Genomic DNA, 24764 nt, shown 5'->3' on the forward strand with positions numbered 1-24764 from the left:
GGCCGAGCTCGGCGGAGGCGGGAATTCGGGCTCCAGCGGGTGCTGCGGGTTGCGAGAGGCGGTAACTAAGGGGTGCGGGAGCGTGGGGCCGGAAGCGCGGGGCGGGATGACCCCACTGCTGGGCCTGGGAGCGGGACAGAGAGCGGGATCAGGGGCGGGACCGGGACCGGACCGAAAGCAGGCCGCGGCCAGGGCTGCGGTCGTATTTTACGGCTAGGGAAACTGAGGCTGCGGGGTGAGGAGAGGTCGTGGGGTCATAGGGTCATGAGTATGTCGTTGGGAGGGTGGCCCCAGAAGTCATCTAGACCCCCCTTTTCACTGCTGGGGAAACTGAAGCCCGGAGAGGGGAAAAGGCCTGACGCTCAGCTGGTTAGTGTCAGAGGCAGGATTTGAACCCAGGCCCCTTCCCCTCCTTCCACACACCATCTACCCCTGCCAGCTTCCTAGGCCCTGGTCAGCCTAAAGTTCTCTCGAGTTGTCCTCAGCCCCCGGGACAGGCAGGATCCTCTTCCTGGGAGGAGACTGATAGTCAGTCCACAAGCACTGATTAAGCACCTACTGTATGCTAGGCTCTGCGCTAAGGGAAACAAAGACAGGTCCTGGAAGGGCTGGAGGTCTAATGGAGACACCATTCGAGGCCTGTGTACATATAAAACACGCAGGATAAGTCAGGGACCCTCAAACAGGGAGGCCCTAGAATTAAGGGAATTTTAGCCTGGACTTGCAGGAAGACTGGAGGTGAAGGGAGGGTGCTCCGGGCATGGGGTGTAGCCAGGGAAGGCTCCCGAGTCTGGAGGTGGAGTGTTCTGGGTGAGGAAGAGCCAAGAAGTCAATACCACCAATATCAAGAGGCCAATGGAAGAATACTTATTGGGAAGAAAGGAGAGAAGCCTGGAAAGGGAGGAGGGGTGAGGTTGTGATGGGCTTTGAATGCCAAATCAGGGCATTTGTATTTGCTCTGGGAGGCTATAGGGAGCCACTGGAGATTACTGAGTGGGGGGGAAGTGACGAGATCAGATCTGAGCTTTAGGTCACTTGGGGAGTGGAGGATGGAGGGCAGTGGGAGAGACCGAGGCAGGCAGACACCCCCCAGCAGCTGTCACAGTAGTGTGAAGTGCTGAGGACCTGCACCAGGGTGGGGGTGGTGTCAGAGGAAAGGGAAGGGCATATTCAAGAGATGCTGAAGAAATGAAATGGACAGGCCTGGACACGGGTGGTGAGAGAGTGAAGAGTCCAGGATGACTGCTAGGCTGTGAGCCTGAGGGCCTGGGTATTACTATAGGGAAGGTGGGAGCCTGGGGCATGGGGGAGGGAGTCTTGGACATGTTAAGTTTGAGACTTCTTCAGGGTATCCAGTCTGAGATTCCCAGCAGGCAGTCAGAGCTTTGATGCTGGAGCTCATGAGAGAGCTTAGGACTGGATAAATAGACCTGAGAATCTTGTGTATAGACATGGGACCTGACGGGATCACCAAGGGAGGTAGATAGCATAGAGGAGAACAATGACCTGAGACAGAACCCGTTGGGGGATACCTACGGTTAGCCACCGTGACCTGGAAAAACATAGAGTAGGTGCTCAAGAGCATTGGTTCTGTGCTCAGAAAATCTGAGTTCAAATTTTGCCTACCTCTGTGAATTTGAGCAAGTCCCTTAGATCACCTAGCAAATATTAAATGTCTTTTATGTACCAGATACTGTGCTAGGCATCAGGAATACAAAACCCCCAAGCAATTATCTGTAAAATATATTTTAAGTATTTGGACTCGGTAACTTCTGAGGCCCCTTTTAGCTCTGAATATAATAATCCGAGGAGCCTAAGTGCCTGTTATTGAATGATTGCTCTTGGGTTTGCTGATAGCTCAGGAGCTAGTGTTCTTCCCAGTCTTCATCTTTCCCTCCACTTATTTTCCTCTGTCCGTGCCTGAATGCACATCTCCTTAGTGGGATGTGCCCCTTGCCAACCACCGTTGTCATCCCTTCTCATAGGCCCAGATCTCCCAGCAGCTAGACTTCTCAAGGCCGTCAGATCCATGGGGACCTAAGGGTCCACCACAGTTGAGTCAGGATGGTGAGTATTGATCATGCATGTATCTGCTGCGTCTTCCTTGAGACACCTGAACTCACCGTTGTTTCCTTACCATATGGTGACTCAGGCAGGACCTGGAGCCCTGTGTAGACCTCTGTCCTTTTCTCCTTGCAGAGGAGGAGCCTGGCTCCGAGTCAGCTTGCCAAGAGGAAGTCGGAGGGCAGTGCTTCTGATGAAGAAGACTGGCATCCAGAGTCGGTGGTAAGGCCTAGCTCCTTTGTGCCCTTCTCAAAAGTCATGTCCGTGGCATCTGTGAACACACCCAGTGCCGCGGAGTTGGAAAATCCAGTCCAGGCAGCATTCATTAAGTGCTTACTTTGTGACAGGCACTGTGCTTAGCCCTGGGGATACCAAGAAAGGCAAAGGGCAGGCCCTGCCCTCAAGGAGCTCACAGTCTAATGGGGGAGATGAAATGCAAATTGCTGTGTATGCACAAACGTGCACTAAGCAGCAGAAGTTTGGGATAATCTAAAAATAAGGCACTAAGACTAAAGAGGAATGGGGAAGGCTCCTTGTAGAAGGAAGGAGGGACTTTAGCTGAGACTTGGAAGTGGCCATGAGGAGAGAGGGCATGCCAGGCATGGGCACTGCCAGAGAAAATGCTTGGAGTTGGGAGATAAGAGTTTTGTGCGCTAGGAAAAATGAAATTTTGTTTCTTAAAAGGCATTGCCGGTGTGGTGAAAGTAGACTTTAATCCTGGCTCTCAGTAAGCATTTATTAGTCACCTACTATATGCCAGGTACTGTGCCTGGGGATACAAAAAGAGGTAAATGACAGTCCCTCCTTTTAAGGAACTGACAGTCTGATGGGGGCAACACCAGCAAACAACTACGCAGAAACACGCTCTGGACAAGATTGTGGGCTGCTAGGTGGTGCCATAGTGTGCAGAGGGGACTGGGCCTGGAGTCAGGAAGACTCATGTCCTGAATTCCAGTCCAGCCTCAGACACTTCCTAGCTGTGTGACCCTGGGCAAGTCACTTGACCCTGTTGGCCTCAGTTTCCTCATCTGTAAAATGAGCTGGAGAAGGAAATGGCAAACTGCTGTAGTATCTCTGCCAGGAAAACCCTGGATGGAGTCATGGAGAGTCAGACAAGACTGAACAACAACACGGACAGGACAAATTGGAAGTGATTGATAGACGGAAGGTGCTAGAATGAGGAGGATTAAAAAAGGCTTTCTGTAGAAGGGAGGATTTAAACTGAGACTTGAAGGAGGCTAGGCAGCTTGGCCCTGGGGAGGGCAGCCACAGAAAATGCCTGGAGCCATGAGGTGGAGGGTCTCATTTGTGGAGCATCCAGGAGGCCAGGGTCCCTGGATCCAAGAGGTCGTGTCGGGGAGCCAGCTATGAGAAGGCTGGAAGTGAGGGGAGGGGAGTTAGGTGATGAAGGGCTTCGGAAACAGGGTTTTACATTGAGTAGGGGTGACGTGGTCAGACCTGTGTTTTAGCAAAATCATTTTTGTGGTTGAGTGAAGGATGGATTAGAGCGGAGAGACTTGAGGCAGGGAGATCCTTGAGGAGGCTGATCTGTGTGAGCTGATGAGGGCCCAGCTCAGGCAGTGGCTGGTGGACAGAGAGGAGGGTTCGGATGTGAGAAGTGTTGTGGAAATGGCAGGATTTGGCAACTGACTGGCTGAATGGGGGAAGGGGGAGGGAGGGACGGCTTCAGGAGGGGGAAGGAGAAGAGGGCTCCAGGAGAACATGGGGTTTATGAACCCGAGGGCCCAGATAGATGGGGGCACCTTTGGCAGAAGAGGAGAGAATTAGGGAGGAAAGAGGATTCGTTCAATCTGCACGTGTTGAATTGGAGCTACCTCCTGGATGTCCAGTTTGCAGTGTCCAGTAGCGCTGGTGATAGTGGGACCGAAGGCCAGGCAGAGACAGGGGTTGCCTCTAGAGATCTGGGAGCCCCTGCTTAGAGGTGGAGCTGATGGGGAAACTGAGAGAGGGTGAAGAGGGAGGAGAAAAGGAGGCCTAGGGCTGAGCCTCGGGGAACATGCCCAATGAAGGGGGTGGAGAAGGAGGGGTCAGGGAGGGAGGGCAGGAAGTGCTCTAGAAGCTCAGGGAGGGGAAGGATCAGGGAAGGGGCTCGGGATGGTGAGAGTGGCAGGGCATTGCAGACTGGGTGGACTAGAAGAGGCACCGGCAGGAGGTCTAGCCTGGGTGGCCAGTGAGGGCAAGGAGGAGAGCCTGGGCTTGAATAGGGGCGTGGTTGAGGAAGGGGTTGAAAAAAGCTCCCATATCTCCTGGGCTGTTTGTACCACACCCCCCCCAACTATAACCCTGCCCACAGCAGAAGCTGCCCAACAGCCGTGGGTTGGGTTGACCTGATTCTGGCAGGCTTGAAATCTGGGCAACTTTAGGTTCTGGCCTGCACCCAGGCCCAGTTTGAAATGCGTCCCCCTCCCCCAGCATGATCCTGTCCCCTCGAGGCCTGGAGCCTTCCCAGGGCAGGCACGTTGGTGGATCATGGATTCATGAACTCCATGCCAGGGAGAGGAGTGGTCTCTGGCACTCAAGACAGGTGCATTGATGAGAAATCCTATGGGGAAGTGTCCTTCCTGTGCTTCTAGGAGAGGAGGGCAGCCTGTGCAGGGCATGGCACCTCCTGTGTGGCTGGTGCCTAATAAAGGGGATGACCTGATAAAGGAACATGGCCTCTGCTCCTGGTTTCAATAAGCCCACCTGCTGGAAGGCTGAGGCTCCTCCTGGGCCTGTGTGTGGCCGTCAGGGATCCAGGCAGCCTTCAAAGGGAGGCTGCCCCCACCCCCTCAGCAGTGGGGCAGTGCCCCCCCCCCCCGAGCAGCCACTGCTAGAACTCGAGACCCTAAGCAGAATGACTGGACGGGTAGGTGGGCACAGAGTGCTTGTGGACCCCTAGAATCAAGGCCCTTCCTCTTATTTTCCTAGGGTAGGTCTTGTTAGCTCTGACTGATGTCCCTGCCCCATGGAGCTGACACTGACAGACACGAAAACCCAGGGCTGGTGCCGACCATTTGTCACCTGCAGGCGGCTCCTCTTCCCGACTTGCTGCTTCTCAAGCATCCCAGTCATACACTTGCCCTCTGGGGCCTTGATTCTCTCTCCTAGACTCAGAAGAGGCGGAAGTCCAGCATTGAGGTGAATAGCCGGGACTGTTTCTTGTCACCTTTTCGGAAACCCCTGACTCAGCTAACGAATCGGCCTCAGTGCCTGGACAGCAGCCAACATGTAAGTCACTTAGGGAGGGTTTCTGGCCAGGCCACAGGCGGGAGGTGGGGAAGGTGGACCTCGGATGTGGTTTTGCTTGACTCTTCTGGGTGTGTGTGTGTGTGTGTGTGTGTGTCTGTGTCTGTGTGTGTGTGTGTGTGTGTATATAGTGTGTGTGTGTGTCTGTGTGTATGTAGTGTCTGTGTGTGTCTGTGTGTGTGTGTGTGTGTAGTGTGTGTGTGTCTGTGTGTGTGTAGTGTGTGTGTCTGTGTGTGTAGTGTGTGTGTAGTGTGTGTGTGTCTGTGTGTGTGTGTAGTGTGTGTCTCTGTGTGTGTGTGTGTGTAGTGTGTGTGTCTCTGTGTGTGTGTGTAGTGTGTGTCTCTGTGTGCGTGTAGTATGTGTAGTGTCTGTGTGTGTGTGTGTGTGTGTATCTGTTTGGGCCCAAGCTTACGTGCCTTAGTGATGATCCTAACGCGGAGTCCTTGACTTTGTCCAGCAGCCTGGCTGGCGGCTGGCAGTGATCTGACTTGTGCTGCTTTGTCATTAGACTTGTGACTGATCAGGGCTCCTGAGCCCTGACCCTGGGCGCTTCCTTCTGGGTACTTGGCCTTCTCTGCTGTGGTTTAGTGAGAAGGGCAGGAGACAAGGCTGAAGATGCGCGTTGGGCGTGTAAAGCCTGGACAGCACATGCAGGTTCTCCATTCGGAGATGGAGGGACGCTATGTCCGGCTCTCACCTGGCCTGACAAGCTGTTGAGCCTGAGAGAAGGGCTCTTGGGGAGTCCCCCGTCCCCCCCGGGCCGGGACGGCCCAAGCGCTCTGCATTGAGCGCTCCAGCTCCAGGGTCCAGAGCTGTCCTTCCATCTCTCTCCTTCCTCAGCCCTTCCCAAAGCTGTCGGCCTCATTACTTCCACCACCCCCTCCTTCTCTGCTGTCATTGTGCCGCTGAAGGAGGAATTCACCCCAGAGTGTTGCTGTTCTCCACTGTCCCGTGGATGCTCGCGCTACATGACACGCCCAGAACTCCTCATTGATCAATGATCTGGTTTCCCCCCAGCAGTTCCAAGGCTTCCCTGTCACACACCTTGAGTGTTAGCTTCCCGTCTTGATCAGCCGGCATCCTCCCTGGCCTCTCTTCAGTGTTCCGGGCTGGTGGCCACCCCTGCTTCCTCAGGCCTTCTCTTCCTGCTTGGCTCCTGGATCCTTGGGCCTCGGCTCCCATCTCTAGGCACATGGTTCCTAATTCTGTATCTCATCCTTTCAGTCACTCATATTCGTGTCCTAGGAATCGTCTTGGACGCCTTGCTCTCACTCAGCTGGCCCCTCCAGAACCAAGCTCTTGCCATGGCTTGTCCCCAAACCGCCCCTTTCTCCCCACTCATACCACGATGACCCTCCCCCTCTCCTCCTCTTGGGCCTCTCTCTAGCTCACCTTTCCCTTTTGCGGTCCATTCTCTGTCCGCTGCAGGCTGACCGTGTCACTCCTCCTCTCAAGAAGTTCCTTGTAGGCCCTAGGGCAGGGCTTGCCATCCTGGGGTGGCATTCCAGGGGCGCAGGGAAGATTAAGAAATAATTGTATCATCCTGTTGAAATCAATCTCTATTTCTTTTGTGATTGGGCATGGTAAAGTGAAGAGTTTTCTTCCTTTCACTGAACAGAGGATGGGGGGGGTTGGGTTACTGAAAACTGAAGAGGGTTGGGACCCCTGCCTTAAGATCAAATACAAACTCTCTGCTTGGTGTGTAAAGCCCATCTCTTCTCGGGCTGATAACTCATCTCCCTCGTTCATTCATGCTGCAGCCAGACTGGCCTCATTGGTGTTTTTGGCATGTGACATCCTGTTTCCCACCTCTTTGCCTTTGCTTGGGCTGTTCCCCCTGCCTAGAATGCTCTGCCTTCACATTTTTGCCTCTTGGGACCTCTGCCTCGCTTTGAGATGCAGCTCACCTTCCCTGGGCCCCCTAGGTGTTGTTGTTTACTGCGCTGCCCCTCCATCACTGCATTTATTTTGTATGAGTCTGGTGATTTCTCATCTGTAAATGCAGAATGTAGGCTCCTTGAGGGCAGGGACCGCCTCACTCTTGCACTGACACACTCGCCTCATTCTCACTGATGAATTGCTGCTGATTCTCAGTGTCCCCCACCGATGGGCTTCAGTGCTGCTTGGCCAGAGGGCGGTGAAATCTGGGGGCTCAGCCCTTCTTGAGAAGCATCTGTAAGTCATAGGAGGCTCAAAATCTGTGTTGTGGGAGGGTGCTAGGCGGAGCCCCCTCCCCATACACCCACAAGCCTACAGTTGGGCAAAGTGAAAATGCTGCTTCTGAACAAGAAACGTGAACGTGGCCGGTGGAGGCCAGATTGCAGGGGATGGCACCCCGCCTCCCCCCCCCCCGTTGCTATTCATAATCTTAGCAATCATGTTAATTTCCGGAGTGAGCCCTCGGCCCTCCCCATTCCCCTTCCATCTCTTTAGCGAAATATATTCATGACTTTGCAGCGGCCGTTTAAAATGCATTAGCTTACTAGAAATTCATGAAAATCAGCGCCTGTCTGCCGAGAGGAGGGCTGCAGTACAAAGGCAGGAATTCCTCTGTGGCACAGGCTCACTTTGCTGTTCCTGAACGACCCTGTAGCCGAGAGGAGGTTTTTTGCCTATTACCACTTCGGACCATACTTCATTCTCCTTAAAGATCACTCTCAGGGCTTCTGCTCTCGGGTCTCCCGTTACCGTCTGGCTGATGTGCTGGAGCAGGGCTGCGCTTCGTTGAATATTGTAATTACCCCCGGGGTAGGGGTGGGCACAGAGCCAAGCCCTCATTTGGAGCTGCTGCTCCTGGAGAGGCTCTGCCTGGTCCCAGTGAAAAATCTATGTCTTGGGGCAAAAGGTGGTAATTGACGTCCTGAAGCCTGGCATGTCCGGAATGGCGGCTGCTCGACATGGAGCCAGCAGGGGAATCCGTGTTAAACCGGCCGTGCGTGCTGTTTAAGACGGTTTATGGGCGAGCCCCTGCCCGGCTTGCTCTTCCTCAGAGGGTCCTCAACTGGGAGTGCAGAACCTGGGGTGGGGGACGAGGTTGGGCTTTTAAGATGTGCGTTTCTTTTCCCAAATTCTTGCTGTCCCCCCTAAGATGGAGCAGGGTGAGAGGTCAAAGCCACAGTCTATTTCCATGGTGCATGTGGGAAGAACATGGCCTTGACCTTCATGGCTACTGTAGAACGGGTTTGGAAGGAGCCTTGAGGAATTGTGGAGGCAAGGATGGAGCTACATGTAGTGAAATTGGATAGATTCACACAGACTGTGGGAGTGAGTAGCTGAGGACCAGCCCTTCCAAGACCGGGTCAGATTGTCGAGTTCAGTGATCCCACCAGCCTTTCCATTGGACCCTTTCTGCCACTACTTCTACAGAGCCCCTTGGGGGTACCGATGGATGGCGCCCATCTCCCGTAGAAGAGGTCAGGGGTGCCGATGGATGGCGCCCATCTCTCATAGAAGAGGTCAGGGGTGCCGATGGACGGTGCCCATCTCTGTCAGAAGAGGTTTGGAATGGGGTTAGGCCAACCCTGAAATTCCACAAGAAATTCCACAGAAATTCCTGCTGATCCCCCTCAAGTGAAGCATGTTAGCACTTTGCCAGTGTGAGAGCCTGTGTAAAGGGCAGGCAGCTGCTGTGCTTTGTCTCCCTGAGAGGCGATGCCATCCAGGCATGGCGTGGAGGAGGGGGGCAGAGCTCAGCAGGGTCAGCTCCTCCCAGGGATAGGGTAGCGGCAAAGAAAGGCTGGCCTGGGCTCCATGAGGGCTCTGCTGCCTCTTGGGGGGCCTTGAGCAGACCATCTCCCCTCTGCCCCTTCCCACTCTCACACCTCGAGAGGGAGACAGATGGCAGCTGATAGGTTGAGGGAGCCATCTCTAGAATACCCAGTTATGTTGTTCAGTATTTTAAATAATGCTAGCTGGTGTTCACACGGCCCTCTGTTGTCTGTTCTTCATTGTTGAAGAGGACCGTGACATCGGAAGGTGATGCCACGACATGCAGGTGAATTGGATTTAAGTGAGGCAGGGCTGTGCAGTCACCAGCCTCACTCTCTCTGGAGCCGTCTGGGCCTAGTGGCCAGATGTAGATCAGGACTGGAGGTGGCCCCGGGTGATGTGGCACTTTAAGGTTTTGCCAGATGCCTAACAAATAGCTCTGTCAAGCCTCACAACAACCCTGGGAGGTAGGTGCTCCATTTTACAGATGAAGGAACTGAGGCAGGCAGCAGGAAGGTGACTTGCCCAGGGTTACACAGCTAGTAAGTGTCTGAGACTAAATTTGAGCTTGGGTCTTCCTGACTCCAATCCCTTGCTCTGTCCCTTGCAGCATCTCGCTGAAAAGCGAAATACACAGAAGGTCCTGTAGGGAGTCAAATATGTTTTCATGGGTCATTGCATTTACCTGGTGTGCTTGGAGGGCCGCAGCTCTGGCCAGACGCGCCTGGCCTCACTCCCTTCTGCGCCCTGTTTCAGGAGGTAGCGTGACCAGCCGCTAACATGCTGTGTGCTCCTCTTCCCCCTTCAGGAGGCATTTATCCGGAGCATCTTGTCGAAGCCCTTCAAAGTCCCGATCCCCAATTACCAAGGTAAACTGGAGAGTGCGTTTGGGCGCGCTGTGTCCATCGTGTGTGGCTAGCACAGACGCAGAGGTGTGGGAACTCTGCCTTTGTGTTGGGCTTTTGTTGTGCGAGGTTTGTGGTAAGGAGGCCAATAGACCATCTGTGCAGCCGCCTTTATGTAGCCATGTGTGTCCCCCTGCTTCTGTCCGTGCTGGGAGCTTTACTTCCTCCCCATTGGAGGCAAGAATCCATGGGAAAAGGGAAGGAGGCTTGGGCTCCCAGAGACCTAGGTTCAAATCCTGCCCCAGGTGGGCAGGTGATCATGTACAAGAGGGTCGTGCATCTAGAGGTCAATGAGGACAAAAGGGAGGCCTAGAAAGGGTAGGAGACTTGCTGAGGATCCCACAGTAAATCACAGAATAGGGACTTGAACCCAGGTCCTTGGATGCATTAAAACCTTCACTGCCTCTTATAACCTCAGTTTCCTCATTTGTGAAATGGGGGTAACTACACTGCTTACCTGCCAATGTTGGTGCTGAAATGAGATATTCATGTAGAGTGCTCGTGGAAATGTCTTGTTGTTATTGCACGTTGACCACACCTGTATTCAGGTGGAAGGAAGCACCAGCACAGCTCCCAGAGGCCTCTGCTGCGGCGGAGGAGAGCCACGCCCGCTCTCCTTCATATCCCTTCCTGGTCCAGTTTCTCCCGTGGGGGTGGGGGATCCACTGGACTGTTGTACCCCTCCCCCTTCCTTTGGTGCTGGTGGGCCCCCCTGTGGCCCGGGGAGAGCCTGGGGGTGGGGAGAAGGGGCCTCACCTTCCTCCAAGTGAAGCGAAGGCTGAGGGCACCTGTTGGTATGAGAGAGCAATGGTGCCATCCCCTGTAGCTCTTGGGCATTCTTTGTCCTTTCCCACTGTTGGGCGTAGCCCTACCTCAAGCCCCAGAGCCTCCACAATCATCATCACGTGGTAACAGACGAGAAGCAGGGAGGGCCAATGAGTGGAGACTGGCCGGCTGAGGGTGATGCGGCCTATGATAGCGAATGCGTGGAGCCAGAGAACCTGGGGCGGCCAAAGAAAGCACGCCGGGGAACCGCTAGACTGACGCCAAGACTGTAAACACAAGCAGCGCTGAGAGGCCACCAGCCTACCACTGCGGGGACTGTGGCTGCTGAATGTCACATGCACTTCTGTTTTTCTTTGTTGGGAGGGAGGGCACCTTAATGGGGGGGCGTGCAATATTGGGGAAGTCACTGCGATCCTGAAACAAAAGTCACTAGGGAAATGTTTGAGGATGGCCACTGCCCCTCGAGCCTGAGAGAAGCCTCCAAAAAGCCAGCCTGCAGAGTTGGTGACTGTGGCCTGTGATTGTTTGCAGGTCCTCTCGGCCTCCGGGCCTTGGGCATCAAGCGGGCGGGGCTCCGGCATGCCCTCCATGACCCGTTAGAGGAAGGAGCTCTAGTTCTTTATGAACCGCCGCCTCTCAGTGCCCATGATCAGCTAAAGCTGGACAGGTGAGTGAACAGGTGGGGAGGGTGGGGAGGTTGGGGCAGGGGTGGGTGGGAGCCCAAGGTGAGAGTCAAGGTGTTTGTTGGGCCTCTGCTCTCTGAGGCCAGGCCGTTGGGTGGCCTCGGGGCATTCCCACTCTGTGTACCCTCTGGGCTGCCTGGCTCTAGAGGTGGTCCAGAAAGCCTCTTTTCTTTGACCCTCTCCAGGGGTTTATGCCCTTCTGTCTAATGCATGCTGGTCCCTGACTGGAGTGCAGCATCTTTGTGTAGATGCTTCCTTGCTGGCTGGGAGCTCCAGGAGGCTGAGGGTCACGACCTGACTCTCTGTCTCCTCCAGCACTCTCCCACTGCTCTGCCCCCAGTAGGCACAGAGAGAATCAGTGGCTGAATGTACTAGAGGACTTTCCTCCTGCTCTGCTCTCTCCAGAGGCCCCAGGTGGAGTTTTGTGTTTGGTTCTGGGCAGCACATGTTAGGAATTCCATCGATGAGCTGGAGGGTGACTGGAGGAGGTGGACGAGAAAGGCCTCAACATCCGGCTGTACGAGGCTCATTGAGGGAACTGGGGTTAGTTAGCAGACTCTGGAGGGACATGGCCCTTTCTGCAGGTGTCTGAAGGGCCTGCCTGTGGAGGAGGGCTCTGCCTGGCTCTGCTTGGCCCCAGAGGGCAGAGCAGGGAGCAGTGAGGCCTAGGGAGGCTGGAGGTCAGAAAGCTGTCTCTGAGTGGGGAAGGGGCTGTCTCAGAAGATGGGGCTCCCTAGAAACAGGCCAGATGCCTGCATTCAGGAGAGTCGTGTGTGTGCAGCCTGATGCCACTGAGGGCTGAGACTCTGGTTCTGAGGGAAGTAGGATGACTTTAGTACAGCACATGGGCTCTGCAGCTTACTGGCTCCCAGGCAATCACCACAGACAAGCTGTAGGCAGGATAAACTGGAGCTAACAGCAGGAAGGCACTAGAATTAAAGGGATCAGTAAAGGCTTCCTGGAGAAGGGGGGATTTTAGCTGGGACTTGAGGAAGCCAAGAGGTAGAGATGAGGAGGGAGGACATTTCAGGCAGGGGGCACAGCCAGAGAAAATGCCCAGAGTCTGGAGCTACAGTGTCTTATGGGAGGAACAGCCAGAGTGTGTGGAGGCGATGTAAGGTGGAAGAAGACTGGAAAGATGGAAAAAAGATGGAAAGTCAGGGGCCTGAACCACATGGCCAAGGGAGAATGAAACCTAGATAGGATTAAGGGTGGGAAGTGGCCATAGGGAGGTAAGACAATGGAACAGAGAACTGGGAGATTGGGTGTAGCCACAATGAAAGGCTAGTTGATGGGATTATAGCCTCAGGGGAACACCAGAGATTTAGCCTTGTGTGAAGGTCCAGGGTTTTTCCTTTCTGGGGTCTAGATCCCATCCTCATCATTTCCTCCCTCAAACAAATGGGACCCAAATTCTTTTGGGGTAAGGGGCAAAGGTCTTGGCTTCTGAAACTGCTTCCTACTGGCGAGGGACGTAGAGCTGTCCCTGCCTTGAGGGGGTCCCAAAGAAAAAGTGTTGACAGGAACAAAGCCCAGGCTGCATCCAGAGAATGATGGGGGGACATTGGCTGGTACCAGCTGTTTGCTACCAACTGTAGGTGAATGGCCTGCAGTCTTGAGCAGGATGGGCTGAACCTGAGTGATGCTTCCAGGCAAAAGTTGCCCTAGGGCCCAAGGCCGTTGCCAGGGGGGACCCATGCTGTAGTTACTGCCCCTCCCCCCTCCTTCCTTTCCCAGGTGGGGGAGGGGGAAATCAAAGGTGAGGGGTAAAGGGTGAAACTCTCTTCTCCTTGTGGTCTTGGCTGAAGAACTTGGGGTTAGGCAGATTCCTGGGCAGGGAACTGTATCATGAGGTCTAGAGGTTTAGGGGTGCTGAGACCCCAAGATCATGACATGCAGGTCCTACCTGAAAGAATTCCACCCAAGCCTTCTTTCAGCCAAAGACAAGGTTTATTAGAACATCCATCATATTGGGCAGACTCTTAAGGAGTCTGAAAATTAGTGAGCTATTGGCTAGGTTATAAGAATCTGAGCCATGCATTTTTCTAGAATTGTTAGTGACTTAGAGCATTTTTTCATATGGTCACTGATAGTTTGGACTTTAAGAAAAATTTGTTAGAGATAGGGCAGTGATGATTGGGTGATGTCAGTGTCAGGGGAATGCAGAACGGAAAGCAGTGATTAGGCTGAGGTGGGGAGGCCTGACATGATGGGGAGGAGAGAACCAGGAGGTTTAGTAGGAGGAGATTTTTGCCTTGGAAACAGGCCTTAATTAAGGAAGGAGGATGCAGCACTGCCTTTGGTTGGGACTCCCCCCATCTGGGCTCTGAGACAACACAGGAGACACCCAGTGCTGCTCCTTCGGCCTCCAGGAGACCTTTGGTGATTGGCTTCCCCAGGGAGAGTGATTGAATTCACCCTTAGCCCTGGTTCTCTTCTCCTTGCGTGACAGCAAGGAAATTGTCCAGCGAGAAGTGACCGTGTACCTGGAGAAGGCCCGTGGCTCCTGCATGTGAGGCTGGAGCCAGGGCAGCTGCTGGCAATGAGCCCTGGAGTGTGGGCAGCTCATGGTTTTGGGCTTTTCTTAGCTGGTGCAGTGAATTAGAGGGTTATGAGGTAGTGTCTCCACATCTGGTAGTGAGTCCTAGAGAGATGAGGTTTCTGGTCCATTCCCTGGGTGCTCAGAACAGGACAGGTTGGCCGGAGCATCGTGTGGACACCAGGACAGATGCCACCTTTGATCCTCTTCCTGAGAGGCTGACTGGTATCGTTGTGCCAGTTGCTGACCATGTGGGGCCTTATGTGAGGCACTGGGGGGCGTCTTGGGAGAAGGTCCCTGCCCAGCCCTCTAGTGGGAAAGGGATCGAGTCCAGTGACTGAGGACAGGAGGGAGCTCTCTGTGCCACCCACCAAAGGACAGCCCTGCAGGAGCTCTGAGCTAGGAGCAAAGGCTAAGGGCCCTGGCTGTCATGGGGGAAGGGAGAGTAGAGTGTAGACAGCTCAGTTCTGCAAACATCTGCGCTGGGGAGATCAAGGTGAATAGCGGCCCAGGCCCTGCCTTCATGGAACATACAGTCTCGCAGGGCTTGGCCATTAAGGCCACAGTCCCAGGCAGGAGGTTGGTGGCCAGAGGAGTGGCAGTGAGCTGCCCAGAGGAGGCCACACCAGGTACAGGGCTCAGCAGACAGTCACGTAAGGGGTGTGTTTTAGGTGAGAGGTGGGCTGGGGCTGACCAATCCCCTCCAGTGAGGCTGGAGCCTGGAGTGGCAAACAGGACCAGGATGGGGCAATAGAGTCAGACCGAGGGAGGCCTTGATCCCCAGGCTGTGCCGTCTGGAGTTTATTCTGCCTTGTAGGCAGTAGTAAAGAGCTTACCCAGTATTCACACAAGAGAACTATGTGGTCCGGCCTGTGCCTGAGGAAGGTGAATGTGCCAGTGGTGGCAAGGACTGATGACTGAGGGAGGTGGGAGGGAGGCAGCCAGGCAGAGGCTGCACACGAGCAGTGAGAGACTCAAGAGACTAGCTCTTGAGGGGAGTGTGAAAGGAAAGGTGAAAAAGGAAGGAAAAGGGGGCGGCTAGGCGGCACAGTGGATAGAGCACTAGCCCTGGATTCAGGAGGACCTGAGTTCAAATCCGGCCTCAGACACATAACACTCACCAGCTGTGTGACTCTGGGCAAGTCACTTAACCCCATTGCCTAGCCAAAAAAAAAAAAGGAAGGAAAAGAGGGAGGTGGGGGTGTGAGCCTCATTCCCCTTGTCTCCTGCAGAGATGGGCACTGGGAAGGTTGCCGAGTAGTGGGAGGAGGGAGTGGGTGTGTCAGCATCAAAGTCTGCTAGTCTGCTCAGTGCTCTGAGAGTGAACCATAGCGGGATGCAGCCTGTCACATGGCAGTGGCCAGCCTTCCTCCATCCCGTGGGAGGGGGCCTTGGGTAGGGTACAGTCAGTGGCCAGCCTTCCTCCATCCCGTGGGAGGGGCCTTGGGTAAGGTACGGTCAGTGGCCGGCCTTCCTCCATCCCATGGGTGGGGCCTCGGGTAAGGTACGGTCAATGGTCGGCCTTCCTCCATCCCGTGGGAGGGGCCTTGGGTAGGGTACAGTCAGTGGCCGGCCTTCCTCTATCCCGTGGGAGGGGCCTTGGGTAGGGGATGGTCAGTGGCCAGGTATTGGGCAGCCTTGTTCAGGGGCCTCTGGAGCAGCAGCCACAAAAATTTGCGGAGGGTCGTAGTCCTGCTCATATCCTCACTCTGTATTTCCTCTGACCTGTTTTCTCAGGGAGAAGCTCCCTGTCCATGTGGTGGTCGATCCCATTCTCAGTAAGATCTTACGGCCCCACCAGAGAGAGGTGAGTGAGGGGAGGCTGCTCTGCTTCCAGGCCTTGGCTCTTGTTTTGAGCAGCCCCGTGACAGGACGCCCCTCTTTCTCAGGGCGTCAAGTTTCTCTGGGAATGCGTGACCAGCCGGCGCATCCCTGGCAGCCACGGTTGCATCATGGCGGACGAGATGGGCCTGGGCAAGACCCTGCAGTGCATCACGCTGATGTGGACGCTCTTGCGCCAGAGTCCTGAGGGCAAGCCTGAGATCGACAAGGCTGTGGTGGTCTCCCCCTCCAGCCTGGTCAGGAACTGGTCCAATGAAGTACACAAGTGGCTGGGGGGCCGGATCCAGCCCCTCGCCATCGATGGGGGCTCCAAGGAGGAGATTGACCAGAAATTAGGTACTGACTGAGCACATGCATGTGGTACCCGGCCTATTCTCCAAACTTCCACATGTGCTTTTTGGCTGGATTTCCCATCCCTTTGTTTGGGAGGTGGGGGTGGCAGCCTTGAAGGCGGGAGAGACAGTACTTGGGGAAAGAGAAGGGAATTCTAGAAACAAGATGTTTTCATGCTAAACTAGCTGTCTGTTAAGCAGTTTTCCTCTTGAGGCAAGTTAGACATGAGGACAATGGGCTGTCCATAAATCTTCTAGAATTCACATTGTGCTCTTCCTCTGCCCCACCCCCACCCCAGCCAGCTTCATGAACCAGCGGGGCTCCAGGGTCCCCTCTCCCATCCTCATCATCTCCTACGAGACATTCCGCCTGCATGCTGAAGCCCTGCAGCGAGGAAGTGTGGGGCTGGTGATCTGTGACGAGGTAGGCAGCGCTCTCTTCTGGATGACATTGGGCCCTCCGAGACCCCTGCCCCCTGCGACCCGGGGCCGAGACTGTCCTCAAAGAGTGTACAGGCTGAGCTTTGGGGGGAGATGCAGGACACGGCAGAAAAGTTCGTTCTTGAGCAGATGCCTAAGGGACATCTGTTTGACAGCTGGGTGGAGGGTTGGTGAGCAGAGTTGGGGGCAGAGGGAGTTATGAGGCTTGGACATAATGGGACAGAGTGAAGAGAAGGGGGCAGGTGACGAACTATGTTGAGGACTCATACCTAGGGTTGAACGTGGGGCCTTTGGCAGAAATTGGGACATCAGAGGGGAAGCTCATGGTATCTGCCTTGGATGAGCTGAATTTGAGATGTCTGTGGGACATCCCAGCAGGATGGGTCTGGAGGTTGGGAGGTATTCGAGGGCCAGATGCGTAGACCTGGGAGTCTTTCTCAGAGATGAGACTTGAGCCCATGGGAGCTAAGGAGCTCCTCTGAGAGAGGAGAGGCCAGGGTCACAGGGCTCCTGCAGGCAGGAGCCATGTCTATCTCGGTATTCCCTCGGGGCCTAAATAGGATGTCCTGCACAGAAAAGGCAGATTCGGAAGAGACGTTGGTGTGGGTCATTTCCCACCATTATTCAACTAGAATAGAATGTTTTTCCCCCAGTAAAATTTCTGCCAGAATAATTCAGCAATTCCACTTTTCCAGAATGGTCCCAGCCCCAGACCTGGGATTTCCCTGTTTTTACCAGGCCCCCTGTGTGGTTGGGTGGACCTCAGGGTGATCCATGGTGCAGGAAAGGAGCCAGGTTGGGTTTGGGGTTTTAATGAGAGGCTCCTGAGCCAGTCCTTGGCTCCAGGGCGCCCTTCCCCCTCTTGTCACACCGAGCTTGTGGTCTTCTAAAGCCCCCAAATCTTTTTTCAGTTGCACTGAAACCTTCCCCGCCTTAGGAAGGTGATTTTTTTAAACCCAATATCAGACTGTACATTTGCCCCAGTCATTGTTTTCTTCCTGGATCTGGCCCAGCGTGGAGAGTCATCCACTTGGTTTTCAGGGCCACAGACTCAAGAACTCAGAGAACCAGACGTACCAGGCCCTGAACAGCTTAAACACGAGCCGGCGAGTGCTCATCTCCGGGACCCCGATACAGAATGACCTGCTGGAGTACTTCAGCTTGGTGCACTTTGTGAATTCTGGCATCCTGGGTAGGAGCCCTGGGCCCTCCCATAGCCCTTCAGCTTGGGTGGTGCCCAGCTGTCACCAGTTCCCTGGCGTAGCTGGGCAAGGAGGATCAGAGGAAATTGGTTCTCCTCTGTCCCCACCTTGCATTCAGCAGCTTGTGCTTGGGAGCAGAGGATGACCACCGGCCTGTGTGGGGCTTTGTCTCCAGAGCGTTGGCCTCCTAAAAGCACGTGTGCTCTTTGTGGTGGGGCTGGTGCAGATGGCACACGTGTCCTTCACCTTGGCCTCGGAGGAAAACTGGCTGCCTCTCCCTTGATGCGCCCCTAAGTCCTGGGCTAATGTTGGTGCAGGGGGGATGGTGGCCCTCCTACTGGCATGAAACGTCTGACCAGCTCACTGTGTGGTAGAGAGATGGCATCAGAGGAGCTGAGTCTGAACTGTTTCTACACCTTGCTTCTGTGGGCTTGAGCAAGGCTTATTTCTCCCCCCTAAAATGAGGGAGTTGGGTCAGGCTCTTGGTCCTTTCCGTCCTCCGGTCCTAAGAAAAGGAAGGACGCAGAAAAAGTTTCCGAAGGGCCGTGGCTTCCTGCACCTTGGTGCTGTTCCGATGGGGCACCGCAGGACTCGTGGCTGTTCTTGTGGCTTTCCTGGGCTGTGCACTGCTGGTGGGGATGGAGGAAGGGGCCTTGTCCAGTCCTGCTGGCTGTCTGTCTGTCTGTCTGTCTTCTCAGAAGCCTGGGGCTGAGGTGCATGTCAAGAAGCCGCCTCAGGGCCCTCAGCTGACTGGATTGTCCTGCTCTCCCCTGTCATTAGGGACGGCCCAGGAATTCAAAAAGCACTTTGAGCTGCCGATTTTAAAGGGCAGAGATGCTGATGCGAGTGAAGAAGCCAGGCAGAAGGGGGAGGAACGCCTCCGAGAGCTCGTCAGCATCGTGAACAGGTAATGCGCCTGGAGGCAAGGGGCCTCTGCCTTGGGAGCTCCTTCTGGGCCCTCATGCTGAGTGTCTGTCATCTCTGGGGGCACCTCCTGGCTCCGGGCAGGGCTGGAGCAGATGCCCCTTGAGGCCCTTGAGGGCCAGGGTGAGCTTGAGTGCCATCTTCCCTGGGGAGCAGAAGGCTTGGGAAGGCCCCCCGGGGTGGCTGGAAGTCAGCGAGCACTGGCAGAGATGCTTCTAGAGCTCCCTGATCCGGCCTGCCTTGTCTTCCAGGTGAGGGGGACCAGGGCAGTGTGATGACCCCTCTCCCCTAACCTGACTGCTGTCCTGACAGGCTACGCTGCCTTCACTGCCAAAACTCCATCTCCCTCAAGCTGGCCCAACCCCCTCACTTTACAAGTGAGGAAACTGAGGCACATTAAGTGCCTGCTACGTGCTAGGCACTGCATCAAGCTGTAGAGAGGCAAAGAAAGGCAAAAACAGTGCCTGTCCACAGTCTAGCAGGGGAGACACCGTGGAAATAGCTATGTGTGCCACATATACCCCGTCTCAGTGGGTGGTGACCTCAGAGGGGAAGGCACTAGCTGGCACAGCCCAGAGAGAGCAGTGAGTTGAGCTCCCAGTCCTGCAGATGTGGCTTTTTGGGATGTTGGTTGGAGCAATGTGGGGTGGTGGGTAGTGCGCTGGACCCCGAGGCAGGGAGACCTGGGCTTGGGTCCTGCTTCAGTGGCCTCAGTACCTCAGGCTGTAATCTCTCTGGGCTTCTGCTCCTTCATCCGTAAAGCCAGGCTCACAAGGCCTGAGGTACCTACTCTGGGGTGCTTTGTGAGGGTGAAGGGAGATAAAGGCTGGGGTGATGCCCGTCGTCCCTGTCATTGGGGACGGCCCAGCCTCTGGGGTCTTGGGTCGTCCCAGGCCTGGGACGGCCCTAGAGCTGAGGTGGAGGCCTCCCCACCCTGCTGCTTTCTGATGGTCCTGATGTCTCTGTTGCAGGTGTCTGATTCGGAGAACCTCGGACATCCTCTCCAAGTACCTGCCTGTGAAAATTGAGCAGGTGGTCTGCTGCAGGTATGCTGCATACCAGGCCCCCACACCCCAGGCCTGCAAATCTAGGGGGCTCCTTTATGTTGAGGGGCTGCTAGCTGCAGCCTGGGGCAGAGTGCTGACCACCAGGGGCTGGGATTGCTGGGAGTCCCGGCTCAGCCATTCAGCTGGTAATCATCCCTGGCCCCGGCTCTCTCCATCCCATGGGCCCGAGATAATCTTAAAAGAAAAGCTCTTTGCTCACTCAAGGTCTAAACACAGACACAAGTGTCTGTGAATGATGAAAGGTGGGGGTGGGAGGTTCTTATTCTGTGCTGTGTGGCCTTAGGTTTCTGTGCCTCAGTGTCCCATCTCAAGGCTGTCACCAGGCCTTGGGGCACAAGGGGCTTTAGCTGCCCTCTGCTCCCTGAAGGTGCGGGGCTGGGCCGTCAGGCTCCTGGAGGCCAGCTGGTGCTTGGGGTTGGCCATTGTGGGGAGACCAGGCCACCACTCAGGGTCCTTCCCCACCCCGGGCTCTTCTGGGCTATAGGCTGACTCCGCTGCAGACTGAGCTGTACAGACGATTTCTCAAACAAGCCAAGCCCGTGGAGGAGCTGAGAGCGGGCAAGATGAGCGTGTCGTCCTTGTCTTCCATCACGTCCCTGAAGAAGCTGTGTAACCGTGAGTGGACCTTTCTCCAGCTGCCTCCTGGCCCATCCCTCCCACGCCTGCCGGCCTCCCACTTTCACAAGCCCTCCTTCCCATTCAGTACAGATCTCAGCAGCTCCAGCTGCCAGCCTTTCCCTCTGCTCCCGTAACCGAGGCCTTAGCTCCGGCCCCCACCACCTCCTGCCTCCGGTCACGCTCCACACTGCTGCCACGGGGATTGTCCTTAAGCGTGGTTCTGACCGTGTCCTTCTCTCCCCCGACCTCTACTCAGTCAATGCCACTGGTTCCCTGTTGGGCCGCTGAGGTGCCCATGGAGGAGCTTCTACACTGGGGAGACAAGTTTGACCCAACGAAAACCCCTCCAGTGGAGCCGGACAGAGGAATTTGGGGCTGGGCTATGGGAGCCAGACTCTGAGTGCTCTGGGCATTCTGATGGGGGGGCCTTCTCCAGGGGGCTGGGGGGCTGTGCCTGTGGGCACCTGCGGAGGGGGACGCTTCTGAACACTGAGCCGGTGTCCTGGCCTCTCAGACCCAGGCCTGATCTATGAGAAGTGTGTGGAGGAGGAAGAAGGCTTTGCAGGAGCCCTCGACTTATTTCCCCCTGGCTACAGCTACAAGTCGGTGGAGCCGCAGCTCTCAGGTAAGTGCTGCCCTGTCCTCTGTCATCCTGAGGAAGCCTGAGGTTGGAATTGAGCTTGTGGCCTGGGGGGCCAGGGGCAGACAGGGGAGGGAGGCCTCACCTTGCTGATGCACTTCAAGGACTGTCTTGCCAACCAGGAAAACAGGTAGAGTTGAGGCCTGGGCAACGTGGAGCCTGGATGGGGAGGCAGCTGGGCAGAGAGCCCTCAGTTCAGATTCTGGGGGCCTGGGTTTGATTTCTAGCTGTGCCCTATATGACCTTCCTTCTCCCCCCAAAAAATTCAGGGAGGCTGGACTGGATGAAGTGTAAAGGCTTGTCCGGGTCTAAGTCTGAACCTACTCCCTGGCCTCCCGGGCTTTGCTTTTTTTGTGGTCGAGGTGAAAAGTCCTTGGATTTGGAAATGCTCATGTGGCCTAAACCAGAGTCCCTCCAGAGAGGAGGCTGGTGCAGTCCCAGAGATAAGGGGCAGGAGGGAATGGAGGGAGGGGAGAGGCCGTTGCTACAGAGGCTGGGTCTGGGCATTCCCCCAGGAGACCTGTTGGAAGGGGCTTCCTTCTGCCTTGGGCAGTGGGGGTGAGGTGGTTCCTGCAGAAGCTCTTTTTGTGGACAGCACTGCCAGCCACTGTGGGGAGCTGGCTCGAAGGCCTGCTTAGAGACAGAGCCTCGGGGGTGGTACAGCTCAGGCCTCGAGCCTCTTGCATGGGCTGACCCTCTGGTTCAGACCCTCATACCTTCCCACCTGGTCTACTGCATTGGCGTCCTGACTGGCCTCCCAGGCTCCGTTCTCTCCCATTCCAATCCATCCTCTGCTTAGCTGCCTAAAGCACAGGTCTGACCTCTTAACCTCCTGCATCAAATATAAGAGCCTCAGTTTAGCTTCTAAGACCCTTCACAACCAGGCCCCAAACCATCTTTCCAGCCTTGTTACCTATCACTTTTCTTACTACATACCGAACTGGCCTTCTCTCTCTGTCCCTCGCACAAAACCTTCCATCTCCTGCCTCTGCCCCTGCGGTGGCCACGCCCTTTGCCCTCCTCACCTTGGCCTCCCATAATCCCTCACTTCCTCCAAGATGTGGCTTGGGCACCCCCAGCTCCATGAGGCCTTTCGGGTCCCCCCAGATGCTAGCGCCCTCACTGCCTCCTCAGTTATTCTGGGTGTGTACATATGTCTGCACATGCATATCATCTCCCTGAGGGCAGAGACTGGAGTCTCCCTTCTGTCCCTCTCTCTCCCTTGCACCAGCCTGGCACTGGGGCTGGCACACAGTAGGCGCTTAATAAGTGTGTGTTGATTTCACAGTGGAGGGTACTTTAGAGATCCTCTGGTTCAGGAGTTCTTAACCTTTATTGTGTCCTGGGCCCCTTTGGCAAGGCAGCCTGGGAAAGCCCAAGGGACTTTCAATAGAATCACATTTGTAAATGCCTAAATACTTGAAGGGAATGCCTGATTTCAGTTGGAGGTAAGTGAAAACAAAGAGGTGACTTTTTTCCCATCCAGATTCATGGACTGCTCCCCCCACCCCATCTATCCACGCCCCCTGACCCTGGCCAACAAGTCACTTTATAGATAACCTGAGACGCAGGGACCCAGGAAGGGCCGTGGTCGAGGTCATGCAGGCAGGCAGCTAATGGCAGAGCTGGGTGTGGGGCACCTGCCGCTGGTGCCACGGCTTCCCATGGCTGCCTCTGCACAGAGGTCCTGTCTTTCCTGCCTCGGTTTTCTTGGGAGTGTTGGGTCTGGGCCCTGGGCTCCTCCACTCTGGGGGCCTGGCCATACTCGTGACCTTTGCGAGGTCCCCGGCTTGGATCTTTCCCCAGGGAAGATGCTGGTCTTGGACTATATTCTGGCTATGACACGAAGGAGCAGCAGTGACAAGGTCGTCCTGGTGTCCAACTACACCCAGACCCTGGACCTGTTTGAGAAGCTCTGCCGGCTCCGGAGGTGCGTCCTAGACCCTGGTGGGCCACACCTGTCCTGCTGGGACCAGCCTCGTACGAGTTAGCTTGGGACGGGCACCTCTGACCGCCTGGTTCCAGGGCTCAGGCCCTTCTGTTGGGCAGAACCCACTGTCGTCTGTCTCCTAGAGCCCGTGCTTGGACAAAGTGCCTTCCCCGTGGCACCCTTTTGCCTAGAGCTGCTCAGGTCAGAGTCCTGTGATGCCAGGCTCCGTGGCCCTTCCCCATCAGTGGTCAGGCAGGCTCTTGTGACTGGCATGGAGCCAGGGCTGGGATCTCAGGGCCCCCCACACCTCAGAATCAGCAGCAGAGCCAAGAGTGACCTCAGATTGTCACGCCTCCTTCCCAGGACGGGAGGCTCCCCAGCCTGTGTGAGCGCCTTCCACCGACGGGCAGCAGCCCCTGTTGTAGACTCGTATCTGAAGCCTGTCTCCCATCGGTCCTGAGGCTAAGCCAAGCCAGTTGGCTTGTTCTGTGACTGCCTCAGATGCTTCACAACAGCTTCTGTCTCTGGGAGAACATCCCTCCTTCTTCAGTGGCTGTTCCTGTGGTCCCTCCCTATTATCACTACACTCCTCTCTTTACATTTCTGCTTTCCTTGTGTCTTATCAGTGAAGAAATGGGGACCAGTGTCTGTTGTGACCTGGCAGAGCTGGGATTGTTTCCACTCTCCCAGCGTGTGGGAAGGGACCATCCATGGCAACACTGTGCCCACTTCACCCCTGTGTGAGCACTGCAGAGGAGGGCTTGCCAGCCCCGGCCAGGGCTCTGGGGTGGGCTCTGGGCACCTTCTCTTGATGAGCTGACCTTTGTCCTTTCCCCTGCTCTGGGCACAGGTATCTCTACGTCCGGCTGGATGGCACCATGTCCATCAAGAAACGAGCCAAGGTCGTGGAGCGATTCAACAGTCCCTCGGTGAGTGGGCAGACTGACCCGCCCGGAGCTGGCGTCTCGCCAGAGACTGGGGGTGACGAGAGCGCGGCCTCACCACCAGGCTGCTGGGAGGCTGCTGAGGATGGAGCCCAGGCTCAGGGACCTCCCCACAGGGACAGAGATGTGCTGGAGACAGACTGGGTGGGAGCGAGGGCTGAGGGGTCAGGCTCATTCAGTGTTGTCCCAGGCTGCGGCCACCCTGGGGCATCTTGGGACTTTGTTAACAAGAATGCAAGTGGGTACCTGCCTTTGAATCTTCTACTTGGTCTCCCCAGCTACTAGGACCTCTCCCCAAATCCCCTGGTCAGGAAAGGACTGGAAAAAAAAGGCTTGGGAGGGGGAGGGGAGGGCATGCAAATTGCCTTCAAGTATTCAAAAGGATGTCATGGGGCAAGGGAAATCAGACGTGTTCTACCTGGCTCTAGAGGGCTGAGGCTTCATAGAGCTGTTTTGTGGGGTACTGAGCTCCCTGTTGTGGAGGGCCTATTCAGGCTTCCTTCAAGCTAGGGTTTGGCATGAGCCCTTCCTGCTTGCTTCCAGCCAAGGGCAGGGCCAGCGAGGGGACGAGACTCGCTGTGTTTCTTCTGCTGCAGTTGGTCTTTCTCCAGGGGCCTTGCAGGCTGTCAGTGCACCTGTCTCCAGAGGGCTCTGCAGCCCAGCATGCTCTGACAAGGCCCCTCCCCTCCCTGTCTCCCCAGAGCCCGGACTTCATCTTCATGCTGAGTAGCAAGGCTGGTGGCTGTGGCCTCAACCTTATCGGGGCCAACAGGCTGGTCATGTTTGACCCTGACTGGAACCCCGCCAACGACGAGCAGGCCATGGCCCGTGTGTGGCGTGATGGCCAGAAGAAGACCTGTTACATCTACCGCCTGCTCTCGGTGAGCTCT

General features: G+C 55.7%; 1 protein-coding gene across 2 annotated transcripts in view; it reads left to right on the plus strand.

The window, feature by feature from the left end:
- RAD54L (RAD54 like) overlaps positions 1-24764 on the plus strand; it is a 25903-nt gene continuing 1139 nt past the window's right edge. Inside the window, exons 1-17 of one of the 2 annotated variants that reach the window (XM_027837951.1) lie at positions 1-61; positions 1986-2067; positions 2200-2286; positions 5176-5295; positions 9830-9890; positions 11244-11379; positions 15672-15741; positions 15824-16112; positions 16408-16532; positions 17591-17741; positions 18532-18658; positions 19647-19721; positions 20227-20357; positions 20875-20985; positions 22807-22930; positions 23781-23859; positions 24576-24755. In XM_027837951.1, coding sequence (XP_027693752.1) covers positions 2065-2067; positions 2200-2286; positions 5176-5295; positions 9830-9890; positions 11244-11379; positions 15672-15741; positions 15824-16112; positions 16408-16532; positions 17591-17741; positions 18532-18658; positions 19647-19721; positions 20227-20357; positions 20875-20985; positions 22807-22930; positions 23781-23859; positions 24576-24755 — 1869 coding nt within the window. In that variant the 5' untranslated portion in view covers positions 1-61; positions 1986-2064. Of the gene's footprint in view, positions 73-1985; positions 2068-2199; positions 2287-5175; positions 5296-9829; positions 9891-11243; positions 11380-15671; positions 15742-15823; positions 16113-16407; positions 16533-17590; positions 17742-18531; positions 18659-19646; positions 19722-20226; positions 20358-20874; positions 20986-22806; positions 22931-23780; positions 23860-24575; positions 24756-24764 lie in introns of both variants that reach the window. The other variant, XM_027837952.1, reaches the window with a different exon arrangement.

This window comes from Vombatus ursinus, unplaced genomic scaffold, assembly GCF_900497805.2.
Source record: "Vombatus ursinus unplaced genomic scaffold, bare-nosed wombat genome assembly UNPS02014825.1, whole genome shotgun sequence".
NCBI lineage: Eukaryota > Metazoa > Chordata > Mammalia > Diprotodontia > Vombatidae > Vombatus > Vombatus ursinus.